The sequence below is a fragment of the Schistocerca gregaria genome, chromosome 7 (genome assembly GCF_023897955.1).
Source record: "Schistocerca gregaria isolate iqSchGreg1 chromosome 7, iqSchGreg1.2, whole genome shotgun sequence".
NCBI lineage: Eukaryota > Metazoa > Arthropoda > Insecta > Orthoptera > Acrididae > Schistocerca > Schistocerca gregaria.
In genome coordinates, this window is record NC_064926.1 from 319,389,075 (window position 1) to 319,415,707 (window position 26,633).

General features: G+C 40.4%; 1 protein-coding gene across 1 annotated transcript in view; it reads right to left on the minus strand.

The window, feature by feature from the left end:
• LOC126281319 (mRNA-capping enzyme) overlaps positions 1 to 26,633 on the minus strand; it is a 90,820-nt gene that overhangs the window by 20,167 nt on the left and 44,020 nt on the right. Inside the window, exons 7-10 of the mRNA XM_049980167.1 lie at positions 16,500 to 16,601; positions 16,245 to 16,380; positions 11,246 to 11,371; positions 6,111 to 6,296 (exon numbers count right to left, since the gene is read on the minus strand). Coding sequence (XP_049836124.1) covers positions 6,111 to 6,296; positions 11,246 to 11,371; positions 16,245 to 16,380; positions 16,500 to 16,601 — 550 coding nt within the window. The remainder of the gene's footprint in view (positions 1 to 6,110; positions 6,297 to 11,245; positions 11,372 to 16,244; positions 16,381 to 16,499; positions 16,602 to 26,633) is intronic.

Genomic DNA, 26,633 nt, shown 5'->3' on the forward strand with positions numbered 1-26,633 from the left:
GGTAGCCCTGAGCTTGCTTGCTCATTCGTTCAGCTCAGCAGACAAACTACATTTCTACACTTCTTAACTCGTGAGTAGATATTTACATGCAAAAGAGACTTGCTTCTTTTACTGGAATCTACTATTGTGTTATCTAAATGTTTATTAGTCCTACACCAATCGGAAGCCCACACCAAAATGATTATCAGTTCCATAAGGCCCCACTTCTTCTATGAAATGAGGACTGTTAAGTTGAAAAGACCAAATGCTATAAACAAGGCATAATAGGATATATGTCGAGCATAGATCTTAACTTACAGCATACTGCAAAGTGGTGTATTGTGCTGTAGTAGTAGTAGTAGTAGTAGTCGTCGTCAGTAAGACTACTACTACTACTACTATTACTACTACTACAACAACTACAACTAAAACCGTTGGTTGCGAAAGCTAGAATTTTGTAAACAAAGATTCCAAGACTTACCAAGCGGGAAAGTGCCGGTAGATAGGCACAATGAATAAAAAAACACACTAACACACACACAGAATTTGAGCTTTCACAACCGGCGGCTGCTTCATCAGGAAAGAGGGAAGGAAAAGGAACACACACACACACGCGTGTGTGTGTGAGTGTGTGTGCGCGCACTCGTGTGCGCACGCGAGTATATACCTATCCTTTTTTCCCCCTAAGGTAAGTCTTTCCGCTCCCGGGATTGGAATGACTCCTTACCCTCTCCCTTAAAACCCACATTCTTTCATCTTTCCTTTTCCTTCCCTCTTTCCTGACGAAGCAACCGCCGGTTGTGAAAGCTCGAAATTATGTGTGTGTGTCTTTGTGTGTTATTTTATTGTGCCTGTCTACCGGCTATTTCCTGCTTGGTAAGTCTTGGAATCTTTGTTTTTAATATATTTTTCCCATGTGGAAGTTTCTTTCTATTATATATATATTAAAAAGACTTAACAAGCGGGGAAGCGCCGGTAGACAGGCACAATAAAATAAAACACAAACAAAATTTTGAGCTTTCACAACCGGTGGTTGCTTCGTCAGGAAAGAGGGAAGGAAAAGGAAAGATGAAAGAATGTGGGTTTTAAGGCAGAGGGTAAGGAGTCATTCCAATCCCGGGAGCGGAAAGACTTACCTTAGGGGAAAAAAGGATAGGTATATACTCGCGCACGCGCGCACACACACACACACACACACACACACACACACACACACACACACACACACACACACACACACATATATATATCCATCCATCCATATACAGACACAAGCAGACATATTTAAAGGCAAAGAGTTCGGGCAGAGATGTCAGTCGAGGCGAAAGTACTGAGGCAAAGAAGTTGTTGAAAGACAGGTGAGGTATGAGCGACGGCAACTTGAAATTAGCGGAAGTTGAGGCCTGGCAGATATCGAGAAGAGGGGATATACTGAAGGGTGACTTCCCATCTCCGGAGTTCGGATAGGTTGGTGTTGGTGGGAAGTATCCAGATAACCCAGACGGTGTAACACTGTGCCAAGATGTGCTGGCCGTGCACCAAGGCATGTTTAGCCACAGGGTGATCCTCATTACCAACAAACACTGTCTGCCTGTGTCCATTCATGCGAATGGACAGTTTGTTGCTGGTCATTCCCACATAGAAAGCGTCGCAGTGTAGGCAGGTCAGTTGGTAAATCAAGTGGGTGCTTTAACACGTGGCTCTGCCTTTGGTCATGTACACTTTCCGGGTTACAGGACTGGAGTAGGTGGTGGTGGGAGGGTGCATAGGACAGGTTTTACACCGGGGGCGGTTACAAGGGTAGGAGCCAGAGGGTAGGGAAGGTGGTTTGGGGATTTCATAGGGATCAACCCAGAGGTTATGAAGGTTAGGTGGACGGCGGAAAGACACTCTTGATGGAGTGGGGAGGATTTCATGAAGGATGGATCTTATTTCGGGGCAGGATTTTAGGAAGTTGTATCCCTGCTGGAGAGCCACATTCAGAGTGTGATCCAGTCCCGGGAAGTATTCTGTCACAAGTGGGGCACTTTTGGGGTTCTTCTGTGAGAGGTTCTGGGTTTGAGGGGATGAGGAAGTGGCTCTGGTTATTTGCTTCTGTACCAGGTCGGGAGGGTAGTTGCGGGATGCGAAAGCTGTTTTCAGGTTGTTGGTGTAATGGTTCAGGGATTCAGGACTGGAGCAGATTCGTTAGCCACGAAGGCCTAGGCTGTAGGGAAGGGACCGTTTGATATGGAATGGGTGGCAGCTGTCATAATGGAGGTACTGTTGCTTGTTGGTGGGTTTGATGTGGACGGATGTGTGAAGCTGGCCATTGGACAGATGGAGGTCAACGTCAAGGAAAGTGGCATGGGATTTGGAGTAGGACCAGGTGAATCTGATGGAACCAAAGGAGTTGAGGTTGGAGAGGAAATTCTGGAGTTGTTCTTCACTGCGAGTCCAGATCATGAAGATGTCATCAATAAATCTGTACCAAACTTTAGGTTGGCAGGCTTGGGTAACCAAGAAGGCTTCCTCTAAGTGACCCATGAATAGGTTGGCATACGAGGGGGCCATCCTGGTACCCATGGCTGTTCCTTTTAATTGTTGGTATGTCTGGCATTTAAAAGTGAAGAAGTTGTGGGTCAGGATGAAGCTGGCTAAGGTGACGAGGAAAGAGGTTTTAGGTAGGGTGGCAGGTGATCGGCGTGAAAGGAAGCGCTCCATTGCAGCGAGGCCCTGGACGTGCGGGATAGTTGTGTATAGGGAAGTGGCATCAATGGTTACAAGGATGGTATCCGGGGGTAACAGACTGTGTACGGATTCCAGGCGTTCGAGAAAGTGGTTGGTGTCTTTGATGAAGGATGGGAGACTGCATGTAATGGGATGAAGGTGTTGATCTACGTAGGCAGAGATACGTTCTGTGGGGGCTTGGTAACCAGCTACAATGGGGCGGCCAGGATGTTTGGGTTTGTGAATTTTAGGAAGTAGGTAGAAGGTAGGAGTGCGAGGTGTCGGTGGGGTCAGGAGTTTGATGGAGTCAGGTAAAAGGTTTTGTAGGGGGCCTAAGGGTCTGAGGATTCCTTGAAGCTCCGCCTGGACATCAGGAATGCAATTACCTTGGCAAACTTTGTATGTAGAGTTGTCTTAAAGCTGACACAGTCCCTCAGCCACATACTCCCGACGATCAAGTACCACGGTCATGGAACCCTTGTCAGCTGGAAGAATGATGATGGATCGGTCAGCTTTCAGATCACGGATAGCCTGGGCTTCGGCTGTGGTGATGTTGGGAGTAGGATTAAGGTTTTTCAAGAAAGATTGAGAGGCAAGGCTGGAAGTGAGAAATTCCTGGAAGGTTTGGAGAGGGTGATTTTGAGGAAGAGGAGGTGGGTCCCGCTGTGATGGAGGACGGAACTGTCTCAGGCAGGGTTCAATTTCGATAGTGTCTTGGGGAGTTGGATCATTAGGAGTGGGATCAGGATTATTTTTCTTCATGGCAAAGTGATATTTCCAGCAGAGACTACGAGTGTAGGACAGTAAATCCTTGACAAGGGCAGTTTGGTTGAACCTGGGAGTGGGGCTGAAGGTGAGGCCTTTGGATAGGACAGAAGTTTCAGATTGGGAGAGAGGTTTGGAGGAAAGGTTAACTACTGAATTGGGGTGTTGTGGTTCCAGATTGTGTTGACTAGAATTTTGAGGTGTTGGGGGGGAGTGGAGCTGGAAGTGGGAGATGGAGTAGATGGGAGAGACTGGGTCTGTGTGCAATGAGAGGAGGTTGAGGTTTGTTGGAAAGGTTGTGGAGGGTGAGTGAGTTGCCTTTCCGGAGATGGGAAACCAGGAGATTGGATAGTTTTTTGAGGTGGAGGGTGGCATGCTGTTCTAATTTGCAGTTGGCCTGTAGGAGGATGCTATGAACAGCTGGTGTGGATGTGGGAGAGGAAAGATTGAGGACTTTGATTTGAAATAGGAGTTGATGGGTGTGTTCATTGGCCGAATCGATGTATAGGTGAAGGATTAGGCGGGTGAGGGCTATGGATTGTGCAGTTTGGAACTGTTATAAGGACCGATGGAAAGAAGGATTGCAGCCAGAGATGGGAACTTTAAGTGCGAGGTCTTTGGGGGTAATGCCAAATGTCAGACAAGCCTGAGTAAATAAAATATGGGAGCGTAATCTGGCTAGGGTGAAGGCATGTTTGCGGAGGGAATGTAAATACAGGAATGTAAGCACAGGATCAACATAGCTCATCTCAAACCAACACTTTTTCGACTTCTTTTCACACCTTTATCTCTCCCTATATATATTTCTATTTATTTTCACTTTAACCTCATATTACCCTTTCCACTTTCTAATACCATGTCAACCTCACAACATCCCTACAACGACCCCCTAACCTTCGTAACCTCTTGGTTCATCCCTATGAAATCCCCAAACCACCTTCCCTACCCTCTGGCTCCTACCCTTGTAACCGCCCCCGGTGTAAAACCTGTCCTATGCACCCTCCCACCACCACCTACTCCAGTCCTGTAACCCGGAAAGTGTACATGACCAAAGGCAGAGCCACGTGTTAAAGCACCCACTTGATTTACCAACTGACCTGCCTACACTGCGACGCTTTCTATGTGGGAATGACCAGCAACAAACTGTCCATTCGCATGAATGGACACAGGCAGACAGTGTTTGTTGGTAATGAGAATCACCCTGTGGCTAAACATGCCTTGGTGCACGGCCAGCACATCTTGGCACAGTGTTACACCGTCTGGGTTATCTGGATACTTCCCACCAACACCAACCTATCCGAACTCCGGAGATGGGAAGTCACCCTTCAGTATATCCCCTCTTCTCGATATCTGCCAGGCCTCAACTTCCGCTAATTTCAAGTTGCCGTCGCTCATACCTCACCTGTCTTTCAACAACTTCTTTGCCTCAGTACTTTCGCCTCGACTGACATCTCTGCCCGAACTCTTTGCCTTTACAAATGTCTGCTTGTGTCTGTGTATGTGCGGATGGCTATGTGTGTGTGTGCGCGAGTGTACACCTGTCCTTTTTCCCCCCTAAGGTAAGTCTTTCCATTCCCGGGATTAGAATGACTCCTTACCCTCTGCCTTAAAACCCACATCCTTTCGTCTTTCCCTCTCCTTTCCTCTTTCCTGAAGAAGCAACCGTTGGTTGTGATAGCTAGAAATTCTGTGTGTGTGTTTTATTTATTGTGCCAATCTACCGGCGCTTTCCCGCTTGGTAAGTCTTGGAATCTTTGTTTTTAATATATTTTTCCCATGTGGAAGTTTCTTAATATATATATATATTAAAAACAAAGATTCCAAGACTTACCAAGCGGGAAAGCGCCGGCATACAGGCACATGAACAAAACACACAAACACACACACAGAATTACGAGCTTTCGCAACTGGCAGTTGCTTCGTCAGGAAAGAGGGAAGGAGAGGGAAAAATGTAAGGATGTGGGTTTTAAGGGAGAGGGTAAGGAGTCATTCCAATCCCGGGAGCGGAAAGACTTCCCTTAGGGGAAAAAAAAGGACAGGTGTACACTCGCACACACACACACATATCCATCCGCACATACACAGACACAAGCAGACATATTTAAAGGCAAAGAGTCTGTGAATATGTGTGTGTGTGTGTGAGTGTACACCTGTCCTTTTTTTCCCCTGAGGGAAGTCTTTCCGCTCCCGGGATTGGAATGACTCCTTACCCTCTCCCTTAAAACCCACATCCTTTCATTTTTCCCTCTCCTTCCTTCCTTCCTGACGAAGCAACTGCCAGTTGCGAAAGCTCGTAATTCTGTGTGTGTGTTTGTGTGTTTTGTTCATGTGCCTGTCTGCCGGCGCTTTCCCGCTTGGTAAGTCTTGGAATCTTTGTTTTTAATATATTTTTCCCATATATATATAATTTTCTTATCAGGCTTTGCCTTAAGGCGACAATTCTTATATCACTTTGCACATGATCTATGGAAGAATACGCATCTAATAGATTCAAAACTGCTCTAAAAACAGTTGCTGACAACTGTGGATTTGAAATATAATACTACTATCAATGCCTCCTGGTTTCATAAAAAACTTTCAGCAGATGAAACCTTCTTAAATAATAGCAGTCTTTAAAGGTGTTTTTCTCCATTCTGAGTTTCCAAGGGAAGACTTACCTCTTTGGCAGGTTGGAAAATGAGACCATCTGGTTCATGTGCAAGGTTTTTACTGAATTTGTCACTTAATAAACTTTTTGCTTGTGTAACATCCCAAAATTGCTTCAAACGAATACTGAATGGCTCAGCAGCTTTGTTCAAACGACCTTCACCAAATGCTTTATTACGAGGCTGCACAATCTCCACCTGAAAGAATTAGTTAATAAAAAATATGGAAGCAGAATTACTTTCAAAAAGAAAACCATAAACACTGGAGAACATACAAAAATGTAACATTTGTTCAAAAATAAAGCCATAAATGGTGAATGAAGAACACTGATATAGCATCACTCATCATGACTCACAGTTTTCAATTGATTTAATCTACCCACATGTGTGTGCATAAATAAGTTGTTTTAACTTGTAAGTTATTTTAACATTTCACAAACGAGAGAAATGTGTGAATTAGTGTGCACATCAAACAAAGGCAACAGCTTCAGCTAGAAAGATTCAGCAAATGAAAGTAAAAGGATTGGAGGAAATGAGAATAGCCAAGAACTGGGAAAGGAATTTATTAATGATACCAACTCAAGGGAGGCAGAACACGACAAGACAGAAGGCATGTATTACAGTGTTTACCTGACTATAAGATGATCCTCAATATAACACGATATCCTTTCTTTGATGAGGCACCTCGAAGAATTTTAAAGATATCCTGACAAATGAAATGAAATTTACAAACTCTTTTACTGATATAAAGTATCATAAAATTTCAGTTTTTAACAATACTTATGTATCTGTCCCAAATGTTTATTAGTGAAAATAATCAATTTTTAAAAATACAATGTAACTGGATGGATTAAAAAATCTACTCACCAAGTGGTGGCAAGAGAACGCAAATGTAAAGATATTAAAGTCTGCAAGCTTCCGGAGCCAGAGGCTCTTTCTGGCAGAAGCAGTGAAGGGGAAGGAAGAAGAGTGAATGAAAAGGACAACGCCATGTCATGGGAGGCTCACCAGAGGAGAGAAGCAGATCAGGAAGGAAGAGATTAGCACATATATCCAATTCCCATAAATACTAACAAAGAGATAGAGGGGCTGGCCAGTACTTACCTCAGCTCAGTACAGACAACAAAATTAATTAATTAATTAATTAATTAAGTTCCTAGCTTTCGGAATAAATGTTCCTTCATCAGGAAGGAGAGAGGGGAAAGAAAGGGAAGAAGGGAAAGTGGAGTTAGTTACTCACAACCCAGGTTATGAAGCAACAGGGAAAGGAAAACAGGGAGGGTAGCAAGGATGGAGGCATGGTTGTCAGAGGGAAGCCAAAGATATTCTACTGTAGGTACTGTGCCAGCTTCAAACCAAAGAGGATGTGTAAAGAGGTATATAGTATAAAGATGTAGGATGAAAAGATGCATGAATGGCTAAAGAGGAAAGGGAAAGAGGAGACGACTGAAGAGTAAATGGGAGTGAGTTTGTTTAACATAGGTTCAGTCCAGGGGGATGGCGGGATGAAAGGATGTGTTGGAGTGCAAGTTCCTATCTCCGCAGTTCAGAGGGACTGGTGTTGGGTGGGAGAAGCCAAATGGCACATACTGTGTAGCAGGTTCCTAGGTCCCTAGAATTATGCTGGAGGGCAAGCTCCGCTACTGGGTATTGGACATCTCCTAGGCGGACAGTTCGTCTGCGTCCGTTCATGCGCTCAGCCAGTTTAGTTGTTGTCATACCAATGTAAAAGGCTGTGCAGTGCAGGCATGTCAGCTGATAAGTGACATGTGTAGTGTCACACGTGGCCCTGCCTTGAATTGTGTATGTTTTACCAGTAGCGGGACTGGAGTAGGTGGTTGTGAGGGGATGCATGGGGCAGGTTTTGCAGCGGGGTCGGTTACAGGGGTAGGAACCTATGTTAAACAACCTCACTCCCATTTACTCTTCAGTCTTCTCCTCTTTCCCTTTCCTCTTTAGCCATTCATGCATCTTTTCATCCTACATCTTATACTATATACCTCTTTACTTCTGTATGCATCCTCTTTGGTTTGAAGCTGGCACAGTACCTACAGTAGAATATCTTTGGCTTCCCTCTGACAACCATGCCTCCATCCTTGCTACCCTCCCTGTTTTCCTTTCCCTGTTGCTTCATAACCTGGGTTGTGAGTAACTAAATCCACTTTCCCTTCTTCCCTTTCTTTCCCCTCTCTCCTCCCTGATGAAGGAACATTTATTCCAAAAGCTAGGAACTTAAATTTTCCGTTGTTTTTTGTGTATCTATCGGCTGTACTGAGCTGAGGTAAGTACTGGCCAGCCCCTCTCTCCTTGTTAGTATTTGTTTCACATCTTTATATGAGAGTTTCCATTAATTATTTCAATTCCCATAAATATTTGACAACTGCAAAGCATTGCTGGGTTTGCTAGTGGATCTTATACATATTCACCCTGAAAACATTGACATCACATGAAGAGTGTTTCTCATCTCTGGATTGTACTATAGTTGATGGCAGACTAACTTACACAAAACTGATCACAAGAAAATTATATTTGTCACTCTCTCAAAAAGTATTACATAACGTTTAAGGTACTCCAATAAAACCGAGCCTCTCCAAAGGTGATGGAGAATAGTGGACATACTGTTTTCAGAAAATTACAATGACATTTATAATATATGGTCTGTTCCTAAATGTTAACAGTTGATAGAACAAATTCTGCCTCAAATCATGGCACTTTGGTGCCAAGTGGACTAGTATACTTGGCATACTCTGAGTCAGAACAATGGATATAAAATTCACATGAGCCAGTGTAGCAAAGAATTTATCATTTTACACACATTTTAAGACATAAAAATTTAATTGGCAGAAAGTGATGAAAATACACTGGCAGAATGTCACACATTTTGATAACATACAAAACAACTGCTCAGTGACAATACAAAGAATGAAAAATACTGTACAACAACTTGCAGCAAACTCATACTTAAGTTTTTCAAGAATACCATTCTCTTTCATTACAAGTCCACCATGTGTCCTACTAACTGACTGGGTGTAGGAATTTGCTTGTGCAAGTGCAAATCTTTGAAAGTTATTGAGGATTGATAAACCTATTTCATTTGATACGATTCTGTAATAAAATCATCAAATGATTAGCAACAAAACAATCAACGAGGAGAAAAAAATAGCCTTAAGTGATTTTTGTAAACAAGTTTTCAAATCAAAGCTTATCACATGTCTTAAACAGAAAGTTTACGATCAGTGTACATTGTCACATCCAAACCACAATCAAGTCCAAATCTGAAGGCAGGATTGTCCACGAAGTTTAGCACTTACAAGGGAACCTCCCCATCACACCCCCCTCAGATTTAGTTATAAGTTGGCACAGTGGATAGGCCTTGAAAAACTGAACACAGATCAATCGAGACAACAGGAAGAAGTTGTGTGGAACTATGAAAAAATACGCAAAATATACAAACTGAGTAGTCCATGTGCAAGATATGCAACATCAAGGATAATGTATTCAGGAACGCCATGGTTCTGTGGTTAGCGTGAGCAACTGCGGAACAAGACGTCCTTGGTTCAATTCTTCCCTCGAATGAAAAATTTAATTTTTTATTTTCAGTTTATATGACAAACTCTTATGTTTTCATCACTTTTTTGGGAGTGATTATCACATCCACAAGAAAACCTAAATCGGGCAAGGTAGAAGAATCTTTTTACCCACTCGCCAATTGTAGAAGTTAGGTGGGTCAACAACATATTCATGTCATGTGACGCACATGCTGTCACCAGTGTCGTATAGAATATATCAGACTTGTTTTCCTGTGGAGGAACTGCTTGACCTATGATTTTGCGATCAAATGTTTTCTGTTCCCTTTGGAGAAGCACGTTCTTTCACCTACTAATCGCACGGTTTTGCAGTGTGGTCGCAAAACACAGACACTAAACTTATTACAGTAAACAGATACATCAATGAACGAACGGACATATCATAACTTTGCAAAAATAAAGATAGCAAACATTTCACTCGAGGGAAGATTTGAACCAAGCACCTCTCGTTCCGTAGCTTCTCATGCTGACCACGGGACCACGGCGCTCTTAAGCTCACATTGTTCTTGATACTGCCTCTCTTGCACATGGACTACTCAGTTTTGTATATGTTGCTTATTTTTTCATAGTTCCACACAACTTCTTCCTGTTTTCTCGATTGATCTGTGTTCAGTTTTTCAAGGCCAATCCACTGCGCCAACTTATAACTAAATCTGAGGGGGGTGCGATGGGGAGGTTCCCTTTTTAGTACTGAAAGAATGTTTATTACTGTCACCAATGTACACACAGAATAACAATGGACTCCTGGACAGAGAGTGCTGCTCTCTGTATAAACATCAAGTATTCCAGATTGCTGTTACAAACGCCAAATACACCAGAATACAAATAAAGATATTTCAAGATCCTTCCAGGAATAATAAACAATGAATACTAAATAACAAACAATGGTAGGTAGTGGTATTGAACTGGCGGCCCGAAGTATGCCAGCCAGAGACACTAGCCACTACACCACACTAAATGCATCAGAGCCTGCGACAATATTAACAATTCTGACTTCTGACAGTTGAAACATGAAATTTAATTGGAAACACAGTTTAAAAACTTAAGCCTGTTCAGCCATACATGAAGAGACATATGTTGTGAAACACTGGAAGAGAGAGGAAGCAAACAAATGGATCAGGGAATAGAATGAAGTGAAATGAAGGACTGCACATAATTATGACAATAAAGAAAACAAAATACAGGTGGGAAGGACACACATCAGGTGAATAGATAGTTTATGGAGCAACTATGTTCTTTGTAGCATTCTAAAGGGTAAGAAAACAACTCAATGGAAGGTGAGCAGAAATAACAGGAAACATTCTTGAGGAAAATGGTTGCGAATCACTGAAGATCATCTTACAGTAAAGATGAATAGTAATTCAGCCACTCACTTGTTATTTTACTGCAGTAGTATAAAGTACACATAAGTGGCTATACTCAATGAGAAATGGTTCTGTCATAGAGTATTAACGAACTGAATATAGTGGTATTATTGTAACAGATGCACAGCAGATTTTTAAATTAGAGATAAATGTTTTCCTTATCATTACTCTTCAAAATAAATAAGCTTGTACTTACATCAATACATGTTAACCGATCAGGATAAAAAGGCCGTGACGCAATGTCATTGCCCTCAAATTTGATTATATCATACGCAAGATATCTTGGGATGTCCTTTCCATTCACCTTATCTATAACCATTTCCTGCAACAAATGACAGAGACAATTATTTGAAAGATATATTAAGGAAACTATAATTCAGTGACTATTTCTGCCTCTTTCAGGTATGTATCTAACAAGAATCACTTTACAGTTTTTAAAAATAACTTATTTTGAAATGGTGAACATGTAGGAATAAGGAAAGATCACTGAATAATTATCAGGATAATATAGTTACAAAAATGTTTCACCAATGTTTTAGAATCTTAGAACATATTCTGAGTTCAAACATAAAGACTTATCTCAAACATAATGACCTCCATGCCAACCAGAATAGAGTCCAAAAACATTGATCATATAAACCCAACTCTCACTTTTCTCAGGACATACTGAGAACTTTGGCTTAAGGCAGTAAGGTAGGTGCAGTATTTCTTGATTTCCAAAAAGCATATGACTCAATACCACATCTACGCTTATTATCAAAACACAATTGTATGGCGTATCAAGTGAAATTTGTGATCGGATTGAGGATTTTTTGGTGGGGAGGATGGGCATGTTATGTTGGATGGTGCAGCATTGTCAGATGCAGAAGTAACTTAGGGCGTGCCCCAGGAAAGTGTGTTGGGACCCTTGATGTTCAGGTTGTATATTAATGACATTTTGGACAATATTAACAATAACTTCAGACTTTTTGCATATTATGCAGCATCTCTAATGATGCATGTTTCAAAAAATCTGCATAAATATTGAATCAAATCTTGATAAGATTTCAAAGTGGTGCAAAGATTGGCAACTTGCATTAAATGTTCATAAATGTAACACTGTGCATTTCACAAGAACAAAAAACATAGTATCCAATGGATACAATGTCAGTGAGTCACAGTAGGAATTGGCAACTCAAGCAAATACCTGGCTGTGACACTTTGTAGGAATATAAAATGGAATTACCACATAGGCTCAATTATGGGTAAAGAAGGTGCTAGATTTTCCTCGATTGATAGAATACTGGGGACATGCAGTAAGTCTATAAAGGAGATTGCTTACAAATAACTTGTGCGACCCTTTATAGAATATTGCTCAAGTGTACATGACCAACCAACAGAGGATATTGAATGTTTACAGAGAAGGGCAGAATGAATGGTCACAGGTTTGTCTGACCCAGGGGAGAGTGTTATAGAGATGCTGAAGAAACTGAACTGGAAGACTCTTGAAGATAGATGTAAACTGCACTGACAGAGCCTACTTATGAAGTTTCAAGAAATGGCTATAAATGATGATTCTAGGAATGTACTACAGTCCCCATGTACCACTCACATAGGGATTGTGAGGACAAGATTAGATTAATTACAGCATGCAGTAGGCATTTAAACAATCATTCTTCCTGTGCTCCTTATGTGAATGGAACAGGACAAAACCTTATTAAGCGGTACAATGGCATTTACCCCCTGCCCTGCACTTAAGTCCCTTGGTAATCTGTCTATCAACATGCCTGATGACGGCAACTCGTTTTACTGTCAAAATATTGTTCAAGTCTGACAAGACAATACTGCCATTCACTTGAGGACTTTTCCTTCATAACACCTGCTACAAAAAACTGAAACCTTGCTTCTCGAAATTTATATCCTGATGCAGTATCACAAAAGAACTGTATTCTCCAATTTTCTCAGGAGAAGCTATCAACATTATGAATGACCAATATGCTGGAGTAATTGTACAGCAGCAACTTCTGTTAATCAATACAACAAAAAACAGTCAAAGTCACAAATTTTACTTTTCATTTGCACTGTTTATTTGCACTTTGTTACTGTTTAACTTGACACTGTTCTTACATTTTGAGAAATACTATTTTGACTACCTAGATGATTTGAAAATGGGTCCTGACACAAAACTAGTCATAAAGCAAATAAAAATAAAATTTACAACTACCTCTGCATGAGTCTTCACTGTGTGGGATATAATTATTGCTCTTGATCACTACGCACCTTTGAATTTCACTATGTTTTGATTCTTGCTCTGAAACTCATTGCTGATAATATAAATATTCTGTTACTTCTTTGCATGACAACTTATGAGCCATTTTCAATATTCACAGTATGAGTTACGTACAACCAAGCACTTTAGGTATAGCGAGACACAATTATCACCTCAGAAGATTCGTTGCATACAGCATAGCATGTGTCAGTCATTTGTAGTAATCTCAGGCGACACATATGCTTAAGGAAACGTTAAGCAATCAAAATAACCAATGCTAAAGTTCTAGGTATACAATGTGAAATAAAAGCAATGAATGCATCACTGGTCTAATTACTACAGTGCAATCTCTGTTGAAAAGACACGGAAGCCACAAGTTTCAACTACTTACAAAGAAATGTTCATTACGGATAGACAAAATGTCAAAACAACCAATTTCACTGCTTGCATGGTTCTAGCAGTAATGCCTACAACTTGCAAAATGACTGTTTTGGTTATCGTTTTTCTGAGAAACGTAGAGGATTCATCCCACATATAGCGAGTGAGATACAGAGTTTGTTTCTCCATTTACCAACCCATAGGTCCACACTATTTGGGGAGCAAAATAACTGATGATGGTCGAAGTAGAGAGGATATAAAATGTAGACTGGCAATGGCAAGGAAAGCGTTTCTGAAGAAGGGAAATTTGTTAACATCGGGTATTGATTTAAGTGACAGGAAGTCGTTTCTGAAAATATTTGTATGGAGTGTAGCCATGTATGGAAGTGAAACATGGGCGATAAATAGTTTGGACAAGAAGAGAATATAAGCTTTCGAAATGTGGTGCTACAGAAGAATGTTGAAGATTAGGTGGGTAGATCACATAACTAATGAGGAGGTATTGAATAGAATTGGTGAGAAGAGGAGTTTGTGGCACAACTTGACCAGAAGAAGGGATCGGTTGGTAGGACATGTTCTGAGGCATCAAGGGATCACCAATTTAGTATTGGAGGGCAGCATGGAGGGTAAAAATCATAGAGGGAGACTAAGAGATGAATACACTAAGCAGATTCAGAAGGATGTAGGCTGCAGTAGGTACTGGGAGATGAAGAAGCTTGCACAGGATAGAGTAGCATGGAGAGCTGCATCAAACCAGTCTCAGGACTGAAGACCACAACAATAACTGATTCATACTTTTCTCTCTTCACATAAAACACATTCCCATTCCTACATTGGTTATGTGCTTCTTCTCATCTTTTTCCTCCATTCTTGATGTCTCAATTTAATAGCCCATATGAACTTGGGTAAAGAAGTGTTAATCAGGCTTTGACGTAAGAATAGTTTTATGACCAGCCACAATGGCACGCAGCTATCTGCTGGGGATATGAACAACAGTCCTGTGCTGCAGACTGCAAGAAGCCAGATTGTATCTGAAGATCTGGAAGCTGCACCCAGGCAAGTTGTTAGTGACCAGCCTCACTGTCGTAGCTTCAGGCCTTCAATGGTGAGTTGTAGTCATATTCATTATTTTGTGACAGATGATGCCGTAACACCAACTCTTCACATACTGTTGAGCTCAAACACTGTAGATTAGTTTGTTCTCTTTACATATTTTGATTATATAATGCGAGCAGGTTGAGGTATCCAGTCTACCACAGTCTATCCATATTTCATGTTGTGTTTTGTATCTAGATAGCCATGTGACATGTCTGGATAATGTATTGTTTCCCACACTACCATGGGTTCATGTATACTCCTAGCACCCTTAGGCTAACTTTGCCCTAAATGGAATCTAGCAACATTTGCATTCTATTGAGAAAAGTGCTTTACATAAGAAGTCTTCCAGAAACAACTCCTATATGAGATAAAGGATCACACATAACAGCAACTGTCAGTTTGTCCACAACATTGGTAGCTAAATGAGTAGTAATTTGAAATAACCAAATGTTTGAAGAGATGTACAAGGTCATCTTATCCCATCTGCCAAACTCAACATGTGTAGCATGTTTATGTGCAAATTGCTTCATTTCAGCATTGCACTGTCTGACTGATACACATTACACATCTTTTGAAAGCACAGTATCATCTGATAGGACTGGCAGACTTCAGTCGACTGGCAGGGGACTGTGAAAATGCAGTTAGTCTACAAATCACTTATGTGATAAAAGTGCTCAAGTGTGTGGGACCCACGCTAAACAGGACTAACAATGGATACAGGAAATGTATAAAAAGAAAGGTGGCATTAATGGTCACAGGTTTGATTCATGGTGGAGTGTCGTGGAAATTCTGAAAAACTTGATTTGGTGCAAACTTTAAGATAGGTGCCAATTATCCCATGCAAGCATACTTACGAAGTTTCAGGAACATGTATTAGGTGAAAAATCTACACACATTGTTCAGTCTCATATACATCACTCACAAAGGGACCATGACAGGATTACACTAATTATAGCGTGCACACAAGGATTTAAGCAGTCATTCTTCCCATGGTCCATGCACAACTGGAATGAGTAAAAATCGAACCATGCTAAGTACGCTCTGTTACGAACTTCACGGTAGTCAGCGAGAGTACATATGTAGACAGCACCCATAATGCACTCGGTGGATGTCCTAAAAATGAATCGTGTTTTCGTGTGTGTGTGTGTGTGTGTGTGTGTGTGTGTGTGTGTGTGTGTGTGTGTGTGTGTGTGTGTGTGTGTGTGTGTGTGTTGCCAAAAGCTTACTTATTTGACACACTTTTTGTTGTGCCTGTCTGCGACTCACCTTCTCTTCTATATGGTGAGTAGCAATGTATACTTTTCATAATACTGCCACTATCCCATCCTCGATTTTCCATTGTATGCACAAGTACAATTAAACCGGCTTGATACTTAAATTTTTTCTCAATGTGGTATATAACTGCACCATTAAACAGGGCAAAAAGATATCAGCAATAAAATTCATACTTATTAATGTTGCAAAAACTCACCCCATCTAATAAAGTATTTCCGATGTGCCTGTTAGGATCTTTCCTGTGTGGAAACTTAAGACCAGAAACTTGAAATACAGCATTATCTCTGTCGATGAAGTAAACTTCATTTGCCCGGAGGATCAGCATCATATACCTAAAAAGAAATTTTCTCTTTAAAACAGAATATCTATGGAGTAACGGACAAAAATACTTAAATGAGAATGATCAGTTATCACTGAAACTGGAAATAGTAATGCTTAAGAAGCAACTTGCCTTGTCCCATCTGCTTTCCAAGACACTCTGTAGGGCTTTTGTTGCAGAAGTTGAATGTTTGCTGTATCCATAGACACTGGCTGGCTGCCTGGAAACCCAGAACTGCCAAAAAGAGGTATTTTGTGACTGATATCATTTTGGTGTGTGGAGCAATATTTTAAAGTGAAGAAATGACATCATATAATACAGTAAGATGCATTTTAGTTTATTTTTATTATTTATGATTTAATTTATTATTATTACATTTATTTTAATATTTTAAAATTAATGCCCTGTGACTGCTGATTAAACTGAAGAAATGTGGCATACTTTGTCGAATTTTGCTGTATTCACATGGTAACGAGACAGTATGAGAGTGACTGATTACAAGAGATCGAAACTAAAACTTATTTAGTATTTTTTGTTATTAGTTTTGCTTTCTTAGGTCTATTTGATTAGCTGACACATTATATCATGTGACTGTCACAGAAGGCATCTAGGTTTGTCCTCAATGGGAACAAGTGAGGAGCTATCTGGAAGGTAAGTAGGGCTTTCCTGTTTTGGAGATAGACTTAGTAGTGCAGTGTGCTGATGCAATGAGACAGACTGGATCAGTGAGCCTAAAACTGTGAGTTTTATGCATGTTGTTGTGGTCTTCAGTCCTGAGACTGGTTTGATGCATCTCTCCATGCTGCTCTATCCTGTGCAAGCTAACTTCATCTCCCAGTACCTACTGCAACCTACGTCCTTCTGAATCTGCTTAGTTTATTCATCTTTTGGCCTCCCTGTATGATTTTTACCCTCCAATGCTAAATTTGTGATATCTTGATACCTCAGAACATGTCCTACCGACCCATACCTTCTTCTAGTCAAGTTGTGCCACAAACTTCCCTTGTCCCCAATCCTATTCAATACCTCCTCATTAGTTACGTGATCTACCCACCTAATCTTCAACGTTCTTCTGTAGCACCACATTTCGAAAGCTTCTATTCTCTTCTTGTCCAAACTATTTATCGTCCATGTTTCACTTCCATACATGGCTACAATCCATACAAATACTTTCAGAAACGACTTCCTGACACTTAAATCTATACTCGATGCTCGATGCAAGGCAGCTGACTGCCTTGCAGGGGGCCTGGGTTTGATTCCTGGCTGGGTTGGAGGTTTTCTCCACTCCGGGCTGGATGTTGCGTTTTCCTCAACATCATCAATATGCAAACCATGAATATGGCATCAACTAAAAGGACTTGCACTAGATGCCCGAACTACACCAGATGCGGTGCTTTGGTCAGTAATGCCTCATGATGGTTTCATTTCAACAGTGGAATTCTTGTCATACTCTCAATGTTGATGCCCTTGATATTAATTTCACAGAAGTTTGTTTTTACATTTCTGTATGCTGTATCAGTCATGATGACTATTTCTTTTTCAACTTCAACACATTTTTTGTGGAGGCACATTGTCTTAGCTTTCATTTCTAAGTGATATATATTGTGTGGACTGTCTTTCACTGAATATTTTTGTATCACCTCATTTAGTTGAATTAAAAAATTTTATCTGTTACCCAAGTTTATTCACATTTATCTTCCTTGGACTGATGTTAGTCTGTCCAACTTCTGTGAGTGCCACCTTTGGAGAGATCCATTTCTCTTCAACTGGATGGTCCATTGTGGTATTCAGTATTGCAATATTTACAGCCTTAGAGAACCTCAAACACATCTCATTAGTCGTCAGTATTTCTACACCCTACTTCTTTCCACACTGATTTTGCTGAACTATTCTCTTGTTTCTGGACTATTCTCTTAAATTTTAGTCTACTCTTCATCATTACTAAATTGTGAACTGAGTCCATATCTGCTCCTGGGTATGTCTAACAATCCAGTATCTGATTTTGAAGTCTTTGTCGCACCATGATGTATTCCAGCTGAAATCTTCCTGTGTCTCCAGGACTTTTCCTAATAAACCATTTCCTCTTAATTTTTGTGAAGTGACTCACTACTACTAACCAAAATTTATTGCAGAACTCAATTAGCCCATCTGCTCTCTTACTCCTACTACCAAGCCCATGTTCTCTTATATCTTCTTCTTTCCTTTCCCTTCCCTTCCCTTCCCTTCCTCTCCCTTCCCTTCCCCTACTGTTGTTGTTGTTGTTGTTGTCTTCAGTCCTGAGACTGGTTTGATGCAGCTCTCCATGCTACTTTATCCTGTGCATGCGTCTTCATCTCCCAGTACTTACTGCAACCTACATCCTTCTCAATCTGCTTAAGAGTATTCATCTCTTGGTCTCCCTCTATGATTTTTACCCTCCACACTGCCCTCCACTGCTAAATTTGTGATTCCTTGATATCTCAAAACATGTCCTACCAACTGGTCCCTTCTTTTTGTCAAGTTGTGCCACAAACTCCTCTTCTCCCCAATTCTATTCAATACCTCCTCCTTAGTTATGTGATCTACCCATCTAATCTACAGCATTCTTCTGTAGCACCACATTTCGAAAGCTTCTATTCTCTTCTTGTCCAAACTATTTATCATCCATGTTTCACTTCCATACATGGCTACAATCCATACAAATACTTTCAGAAACGACTTCCTGACACTTAAATCTATACTCGATGTTAACAAATTTCTCTTCTTCAGAAACGCTTTCCTTGCCATTGCCAGTCTACATTTTATATCCTCTCTACTTCGACCATCATCAGTTATTTTGCTCCCCAAATAGCAAAACTCCTTTACTAATTTAAGTGTCTCATTTCCTAATCTAATTCCCTCAGCATCACCCGACTTAATTTGACTGCATTCCATTATCCTTGATTTGCTTTTGTTGATGTTCATCTTATACCTCCTTTAAAGACACTGTCCATTCTGTTCACCTGCTATTCCAAGTCCTTTGCTGTCTCTGACAGAATTACAATGTCATCGGCGAACCTCAAATTTTTATTTCTTCTCCATGGATTTTAATACCTACTCCAAATTTTTCTTTTGTTTCCTTTACTGCTTGCTCAATATACAGATTGGATAACATCAGAGAGAGGCTACAACCCTGTCTCACTCCTTTCCCAACCACTGCTTCCCTTTCACGCACCTCGACTCATAAAACTGTGCGTTTTATGCATGTTGTTGTGGTATTCAGTCCTGAGACTGGTTTGATGCAGCTCTCAAAATGCAGAAAAAGGAGCTATAACGTGCAGAACAATAGGCTGCTGCAGCAGTCAGAATGCAGTCAATGAAAACATATTACGGATGAAGATATATTACTCCAATTGAAGACGGGAATAAATAAAGCTGTCAAACAAGTTGTTGATTGCTGTTTTTCTTCTTCTTGGCTTCAGTTTCCTAAAGCCAATACCACTGTACCAGTTTATTGCCTGTGCTGATGTTGACCAATCAATAATTTAAGTTAGTAGCATACACAAAATGGTTACAGTTGTTGAAATATTATACATCAGTAGTAGTAATGAATCTGTATGACAAGGGATTCAAGTATGAGATTCTGTGAAGGAGGAGGTAGTGAAAATACGGGTAAATGATGATCTTGTGAGCTGGGAAAACAGCTTAGATCCAAGTACTTCACAGTGTGTTGCATTATTGCAAATTCCCTGAGAACAATCCTACTTAATAATGGTTCAGGCAGTAATACAAATGGACTGGAGCCCAGAACTTAATGCCTGGTCCTTGCTTAACATCATCATCCACCACTGGTTGGACACTTGCTTATAAAAGGGGGTAACATCTCCACCTGATGTTACTTAAGTAGGTGGGGGTGAGAGGTCCAGGAGCAATCCCTGCACTTCACCCAGTAATGACAAGTACAAAACTTGTCAAACTACTGCTTTAAGATTATCTACATCTACATAAATCTTCCACATGCCACCATATGGTGCATAGTGAAGGATACCTTGTACCACTGCTAGTCATTCTCTTTCCTGTTTCATTCACAAATGGAGGAGTGGAAAAAAGGCTATGCTACATGCAACCATATGAGCCGTGATTTATTTTATCTTGCCTTTCTAGTCCGTATATGAGATGCATGTTGGTGATAATAGGATGATTTTGCAATCTGTTGCAAATGACGGTTATTTAAAATTTCTCAAAAGTATTTTATGAGATGTATGTTTTCTCACCGGCAGGGATTCCCAATTTAGTTCATTGAGCATTTTCACAACATCCATGTGTTGATCTAATCTACTAATAACAAATTTAAAAGCATGCCTTCAAACTGCTTCAATGTATTCTTTTAACCCAATCTGGCAGGATTCCCAAACACTCAACCAGTACTCAAGAATGGGGCGTGCAAGTTTTTTAGTATGCAGTTTCCTTTATAATTGGATTGAACCATTCAAGAATTTTCCCAATTAACTGAAGTCTACATCTACAGCTATGTAGATACTCCACAATCCATGTTAGAGCACTTGGCAGAAGGTATCCTGTACCACTAGTAGTCATTTCCTTTCTTGTTCCACTCCCAAATAAAGCAAGGGAAACATGGCTGTCTATATGCCTTCTTTTGAGCCATAATTTCTCATATCTTATATTCACGGTCCTTACGTGCTATGTATGTTGGAGGCAGCAGAACCATTCTGCAGTCAGCTTCAAATGCTGGTTCTCTAAATTTTGTCAACAATGTTCCTCAAAAAGAATGTTGCCTTCCCTCCAGGGATTCCCATTTGAGTTCCCGAAGGATGCCTGTAAAACCTGCATGTTGTTTGAACCTACCAGTAACAAAATTAACAAAATCATTCACCTTCCCTACAAAAGATTTGGTGCGCTCGTTCCATTTTGCGGTGCTTTAAAACATTAGGCCTAGATGTTTAATCTATGTGACTTTAAAGCAGAATGGCACTAATATTGTAGTCAAACATTACAAGATTATTTCTCATACTCATCTGCTGTAACTTACATTTTTCCACATTCGGAGCAAGCTGCTATTCCTCAGACCAAACAAAATTGCGTCAAAAATCATCTTGTGTCCTCTTACAGCCACAGAAAGCTGATACTACGGCAACAGCAGCCAACATTTGCAGACTGCTGCTCACCCAGTCCATCATGTCGTTTATGTATATAGAGAACAAGAGCACTCCTAACACTTTCCTCTGGGACACTTCATACAATACATGTGTTGCCGATGAACACTCCCCATCCAGGACAGTGTACTGGATTCTGTTATTTAAAAAGTTTTTCAAGCCACTCGCAAATCTAAGTACCTATTTCATACGCTCAGACCTTTGTTAACAGTTTTCAATGTGGCAATGCTTCATAAAAATCAAGGAATATGGAATCTGCCTGGTACCTTTTACCTGTAGTTTGCAGGGGATCATGAAAGAAAAAGCAAGCTGAATTTTGTGTGTGTGTGTGTGTGTGTGTGTGTGTGTGTGTGTGTGTGTGTGTGTGTGTGTGTGTGTGTGTGTGTGATGAGGGTGGGGGTGGGGGTGGGGGGAGGAGCAATGGCTACAAATGACAAATAAATTGCAATACAATGGCTGAGTTTCACATAACACGATCCATACTGTTCAATGTGCATGACTGCATAATTTTGTCAGTCAACAGTTGGTAAGCCCATCCCCCATGTCATGGTCGTTCCCTATTTGTGTTTAATTGCCCTGAGGCCAAAAACAGTATAAAAAGGAAAATGACATCAGTTTTTAATTGTCCTGGGACCAAAAAGCACAACGAATTGGTTTCTAACTGTCGTGAGCTTGACGCAAACGTGTTCAATATGCTGTATCCATTTTCTGCCACAAATTTAGATCAAGAAACAGCATATTCCACAAAAGACTGGAGTGTCTTGGGGGGTCACATTCAGAATGCATTGAACAATGCATGCCTTCAACTCAGCTGTGTTTGTATTTTTTGTTTTGTTTTTGTTATGGTTTTTAGGGGGAAAAACTGCTACGGTCATTAGCGCTCGGTCTGTGACTTAGGAAAAGGTAAAAAAACAAAACCGGAAACCAGCAGCAATGAGAGCAAAACTCAAAAAAGTGAGGAAACCAAAAGCAGAAGGAAAGCTTAAAAAACCACTATAGAAGGGGGGTTGGCTGTGTTCGTAATTGGAGCACTGACCACAATCATCTTTCACATAGCCCCACGGCCAAAAGCCATATGGATTAAGATCTGGTAACCTGTATGGCCAGGCTGTAGCTAAATGATGGCTGATAACTCTAGCATTTCCAAAATGTCTCTGCAGCAGCCACTTCACTGGTTGAGCAATGTGCAGAGGAGCATCATCTTGCATAAAAATCATCCTACTTACTAGAGCTCTGCAAGCTTGTGGTTAATCCATGTGGTATGCATGCACCTGCGGTGTGCGAGAGCGAGCATGAATACACTTTGCGAATGTCTGTGGAATTTACCGAAGATGTCCAATAGTGCCTCACCTACCAACACAAGCGAGTAGCACTTGCCAACAGCCAAGCGTATGTCATGTGCTTTTCCACAGCCATGATGATGTGTGCTCAAATTCATTTGCACACCTGCTACAAATCTGCTGTGTATGCATGCACAATGTGCTTCGCTTACCACCTGAGCTGGGCCACATTTACTCAAATGATGAATGACAAAGATTAAAATTATTATTCATCATTCACAAATAAAAATATTTATTCGAAATATCATGGCTTTACACAAATAAAAACATCTATTCATTGTCTGTGAATAAAAAAACTATTTGAATAATAGATAAATTTGATATCTGATGACATTTTTTGCCCCGATTCGCTGTCATTTATTAAACAAATGTTCTTTATGTTGCTTTTAAATAAGTTAAAAAAAACTCCTTTTTTAAATCATATCATCAGAAAGTTTATCTGATTTGTGAAGATCAGCCATTGTGACACACTTAAGAAAATATATTCAGCATATGTAAAGAGGATAATGGTGCAACAGATCTGAAATTATCTTTATATCAGGCTAATGGTACAAGACCTTCAAATCACAATCATCATCATCATCATCAACAAAAATTTAGAAATCGTTAATTCCACTGCAGTTTTTTTTTTCATATAGTTGGTTGTTTTGGGGAAGGAGATCAGACAGCGAGGTCATCCGTCTCACTGAATTAGGGAAGGAAGTCGGCCATGCCTTTTGAGAGGAACCATCCTGGCACCTGCTTGGAGCGATTTAGGGAAATCACGGAAAACCTAAATCAGGGTGGCCGGACGCGGGATTGAACCGTCGTCCTCCCGAATGCGAGTCCAGTGTCTAACCACTGCGCCACCTCGCTCGGTTTTTTTCATATAATTTATTGTGATTCTATATTAGCTTCTCTCTCCAAATCACGTTCAAAATAAAGTTTTCTTTTTATTATATAATATCATTTGAAACTTGTGACCCAATTTTCTTGACATTTCTTTGGCTATCACAAGTCAGTAGTTTGTTGTAAGCCTCCCTTTGTTGCAGAAAATCATGCAGGTGAACTATTTGTTTTTAAACTGTAGGTAACGCATTGCTGTGATTCTGATGGGAAGCTAGCTCAGAGTTAATTTTAAAATATTTCTGAATGACTCTGAACATTCAGCACCACCACCCCATAAACATTATATCATACTTTAGGTTAAAAGTCTGTTGTTGTTAGTTGCTAGCAATCATCAAGGTCTTGCTTGGTTCACTCATTTTGTAGCACTACAAAGATGAACGAATTGTTTAATTATATCATGGAGATATCCATATTTGATAGTATCAGCAATCTACGGAAGGTGCTGCTGACTGAGTTTTAGTAGACTAAATTCTCATCTTTGGCTACTTACATTGAGTAACTGTGCATGGTAGTAAGGGGGGTGCAGACGATAGAAGTACTGGCAGAAGCAGATGGAGCTGAAATGGGCTGTGTCAGTAGCATATTTCCTAAGGCTGCATGCCTATAAGTATTTTTATATTGCATTTCTTATGCTGTAATGAAAGCAAAGGTGTGCTCAACCCAAAGGTTAGTATGAACACTGCAGTTCTTTACTAGGCATGAGGGTCTGTCGTTGACTTCCTCTCACCTCTGCACTGACTTGTACAGCCAGTTAGGGGGGGGACCTACATTCCAATATGTACTCCGAAACGCAGTGCAACTAGGCTTCGTATTTTGCTCATTGTCACAGGTGAAAGAAGTAATAAGTAATGAAACTATTAGAACCAACAGGGGATCGAGCTGCACACTTTTAGTTTTTTAGTCTGGAGCTTAACCCAGTGAGCCACATTTCTGTACAAACCAATAATAAGTTATATTTCAAATAGACACTGCGCTGAGCCAAGTTACATAATTCCATAGAAGAAGCAAATAAAGGAAATATAGTAGCATTCTATGTTATTTACGGTTCAAGACACAAATAAGTTATTCACAAATAGATTTGTTTAAATGATCTACTTATTCCAATAATTATCCAAATAGAAATTTACTTGCATAATGTCCATCTCCTGTTATCATTACACCCCATGCTTTTTCCTCTTTCTGTTCACAGTAGGGAATATTATCAACTCTTAGCAAGTCCTATTAGTTTACTTGCTGGGTATACTTATGTGAGCCTACAGTGTAGCTAGATTGAAGTTCTTTTGTTAATTTTAAAGAACGTAGCCAATTATAATTAGTTGTCACAATTAACAACATAAATCTTTTTCATTTGTTCTGTCCAAAATACATCTCTGTGTCAGTGCGATGTTTACTGCATAATGAATGTAAGCATTATTTCTTTAGCTTTCATTCTCAAAAATTTAGAGATCCACAGCCAAATCAATGACATTCAATAACACCCAATATTCCATTATCACTTTACATTTCATTTCATTTTACATCATATTCAGACGCAGTCGTAATATTTGGTGTATCTCAGGTGTGCAGCATACATGTTCTTAGTAGAAAACAAGGAAAATTGGAAGCCATCAAGAAATTCTAATTCTAAATGCATTCAGATGCTTGATAGGTCTTTTAGTGTCACTGTGTTCTGATGAAGCTGTGTAGAGTCCACGTTTCCTTGGACACATGGCAGAGCCACATGCCTGTTGAACCGCAGCCAGAGATTGAGCACCGCGTGATGGTGAACGAAACTTCACTATACCAAGTGTGGGAACTGCCGACTGCATGCTTCCACAAAGTGTGCAAAAGTAAGTGATGGGCAGCAAGAGCTACTCATTTGGTTTCGCCCTGCAGATGCAGTGCTCTATTACCTAAACATCCATGCTGTTGCACCAATGTGCAAAAACTCATAGTGTTTATCAGTGACTGTACAGGTAACAGTACCTGAAGTACTCATCTCCTTGAAAAAATACGATAAACAATGGTGTCAACCCGCACCGTGCAGACACCACTGAAGAATAAACTGGTACCACTTGATGAGCATGTGGAAAAAAATTCTGCGTACTAACATGTTCTTGGAGGTGGAAATACGTTTTGTCTGTCCGCAGAATGTTCCATGGCCATTAATTGTCCTCTTCCACATGAACAAGAAATCCCAAAACAAACCTTCGTCTTGCTGGCAGCTCAGCAAGAAGCAACTGTTGAACATGGGTGATTTTGATGGATAGCAATGCAAGTTGTTTCATAAGATTTTATGCAACATGCTCACTGGCATGTCCAATGTTGGGGCATTTCCCCATACACTGAATGTTTGCACACCACCACTTGACCCCCTCCTGCAAATACTGTGGTCACAGCTTCGAGAGACGTTCAATCAACTGCTTTCCTACCTCTGGCACATTGCACTTCAAAAGAAACTGCCTTTTTAAATTTTGTAAGATCCTTAGCAAAGATCGGACTGGTGCTTTTTTGCATACCCTCGAGTGTTTGAAACTTCTGCAGGGCTATTGGTACAGTCACCGTTCTTGTAAAAAAAACTGAGAAACAGCAGTGTGCTCTGAGTCTGTTGCTGTTCATATTCTGATGGTTACAGTGCCATCTATTGATCAAATTTTCGTTAATGTTTTTTTGTTCCATGACTTTTCCCTCTGTGCCAATAATATGATGTTCAAGTCTGATGTCATTCTGTGCAGTGATTCTCTTCCTATATTGTTTTAAAAGTGGAAATTTAGTTATGGACACAATGTATTACATTCAACCTGAGAATGTGCTAAAAAACAAAATCTGCAACAAATCATCAAGGCTGATTTTGTGTGAGCACATTCTTAAAACTTTCTTGTATGCGGCGGAGTCACCTGCACCTTTTTCCTGTTGGGTAGGCCTTT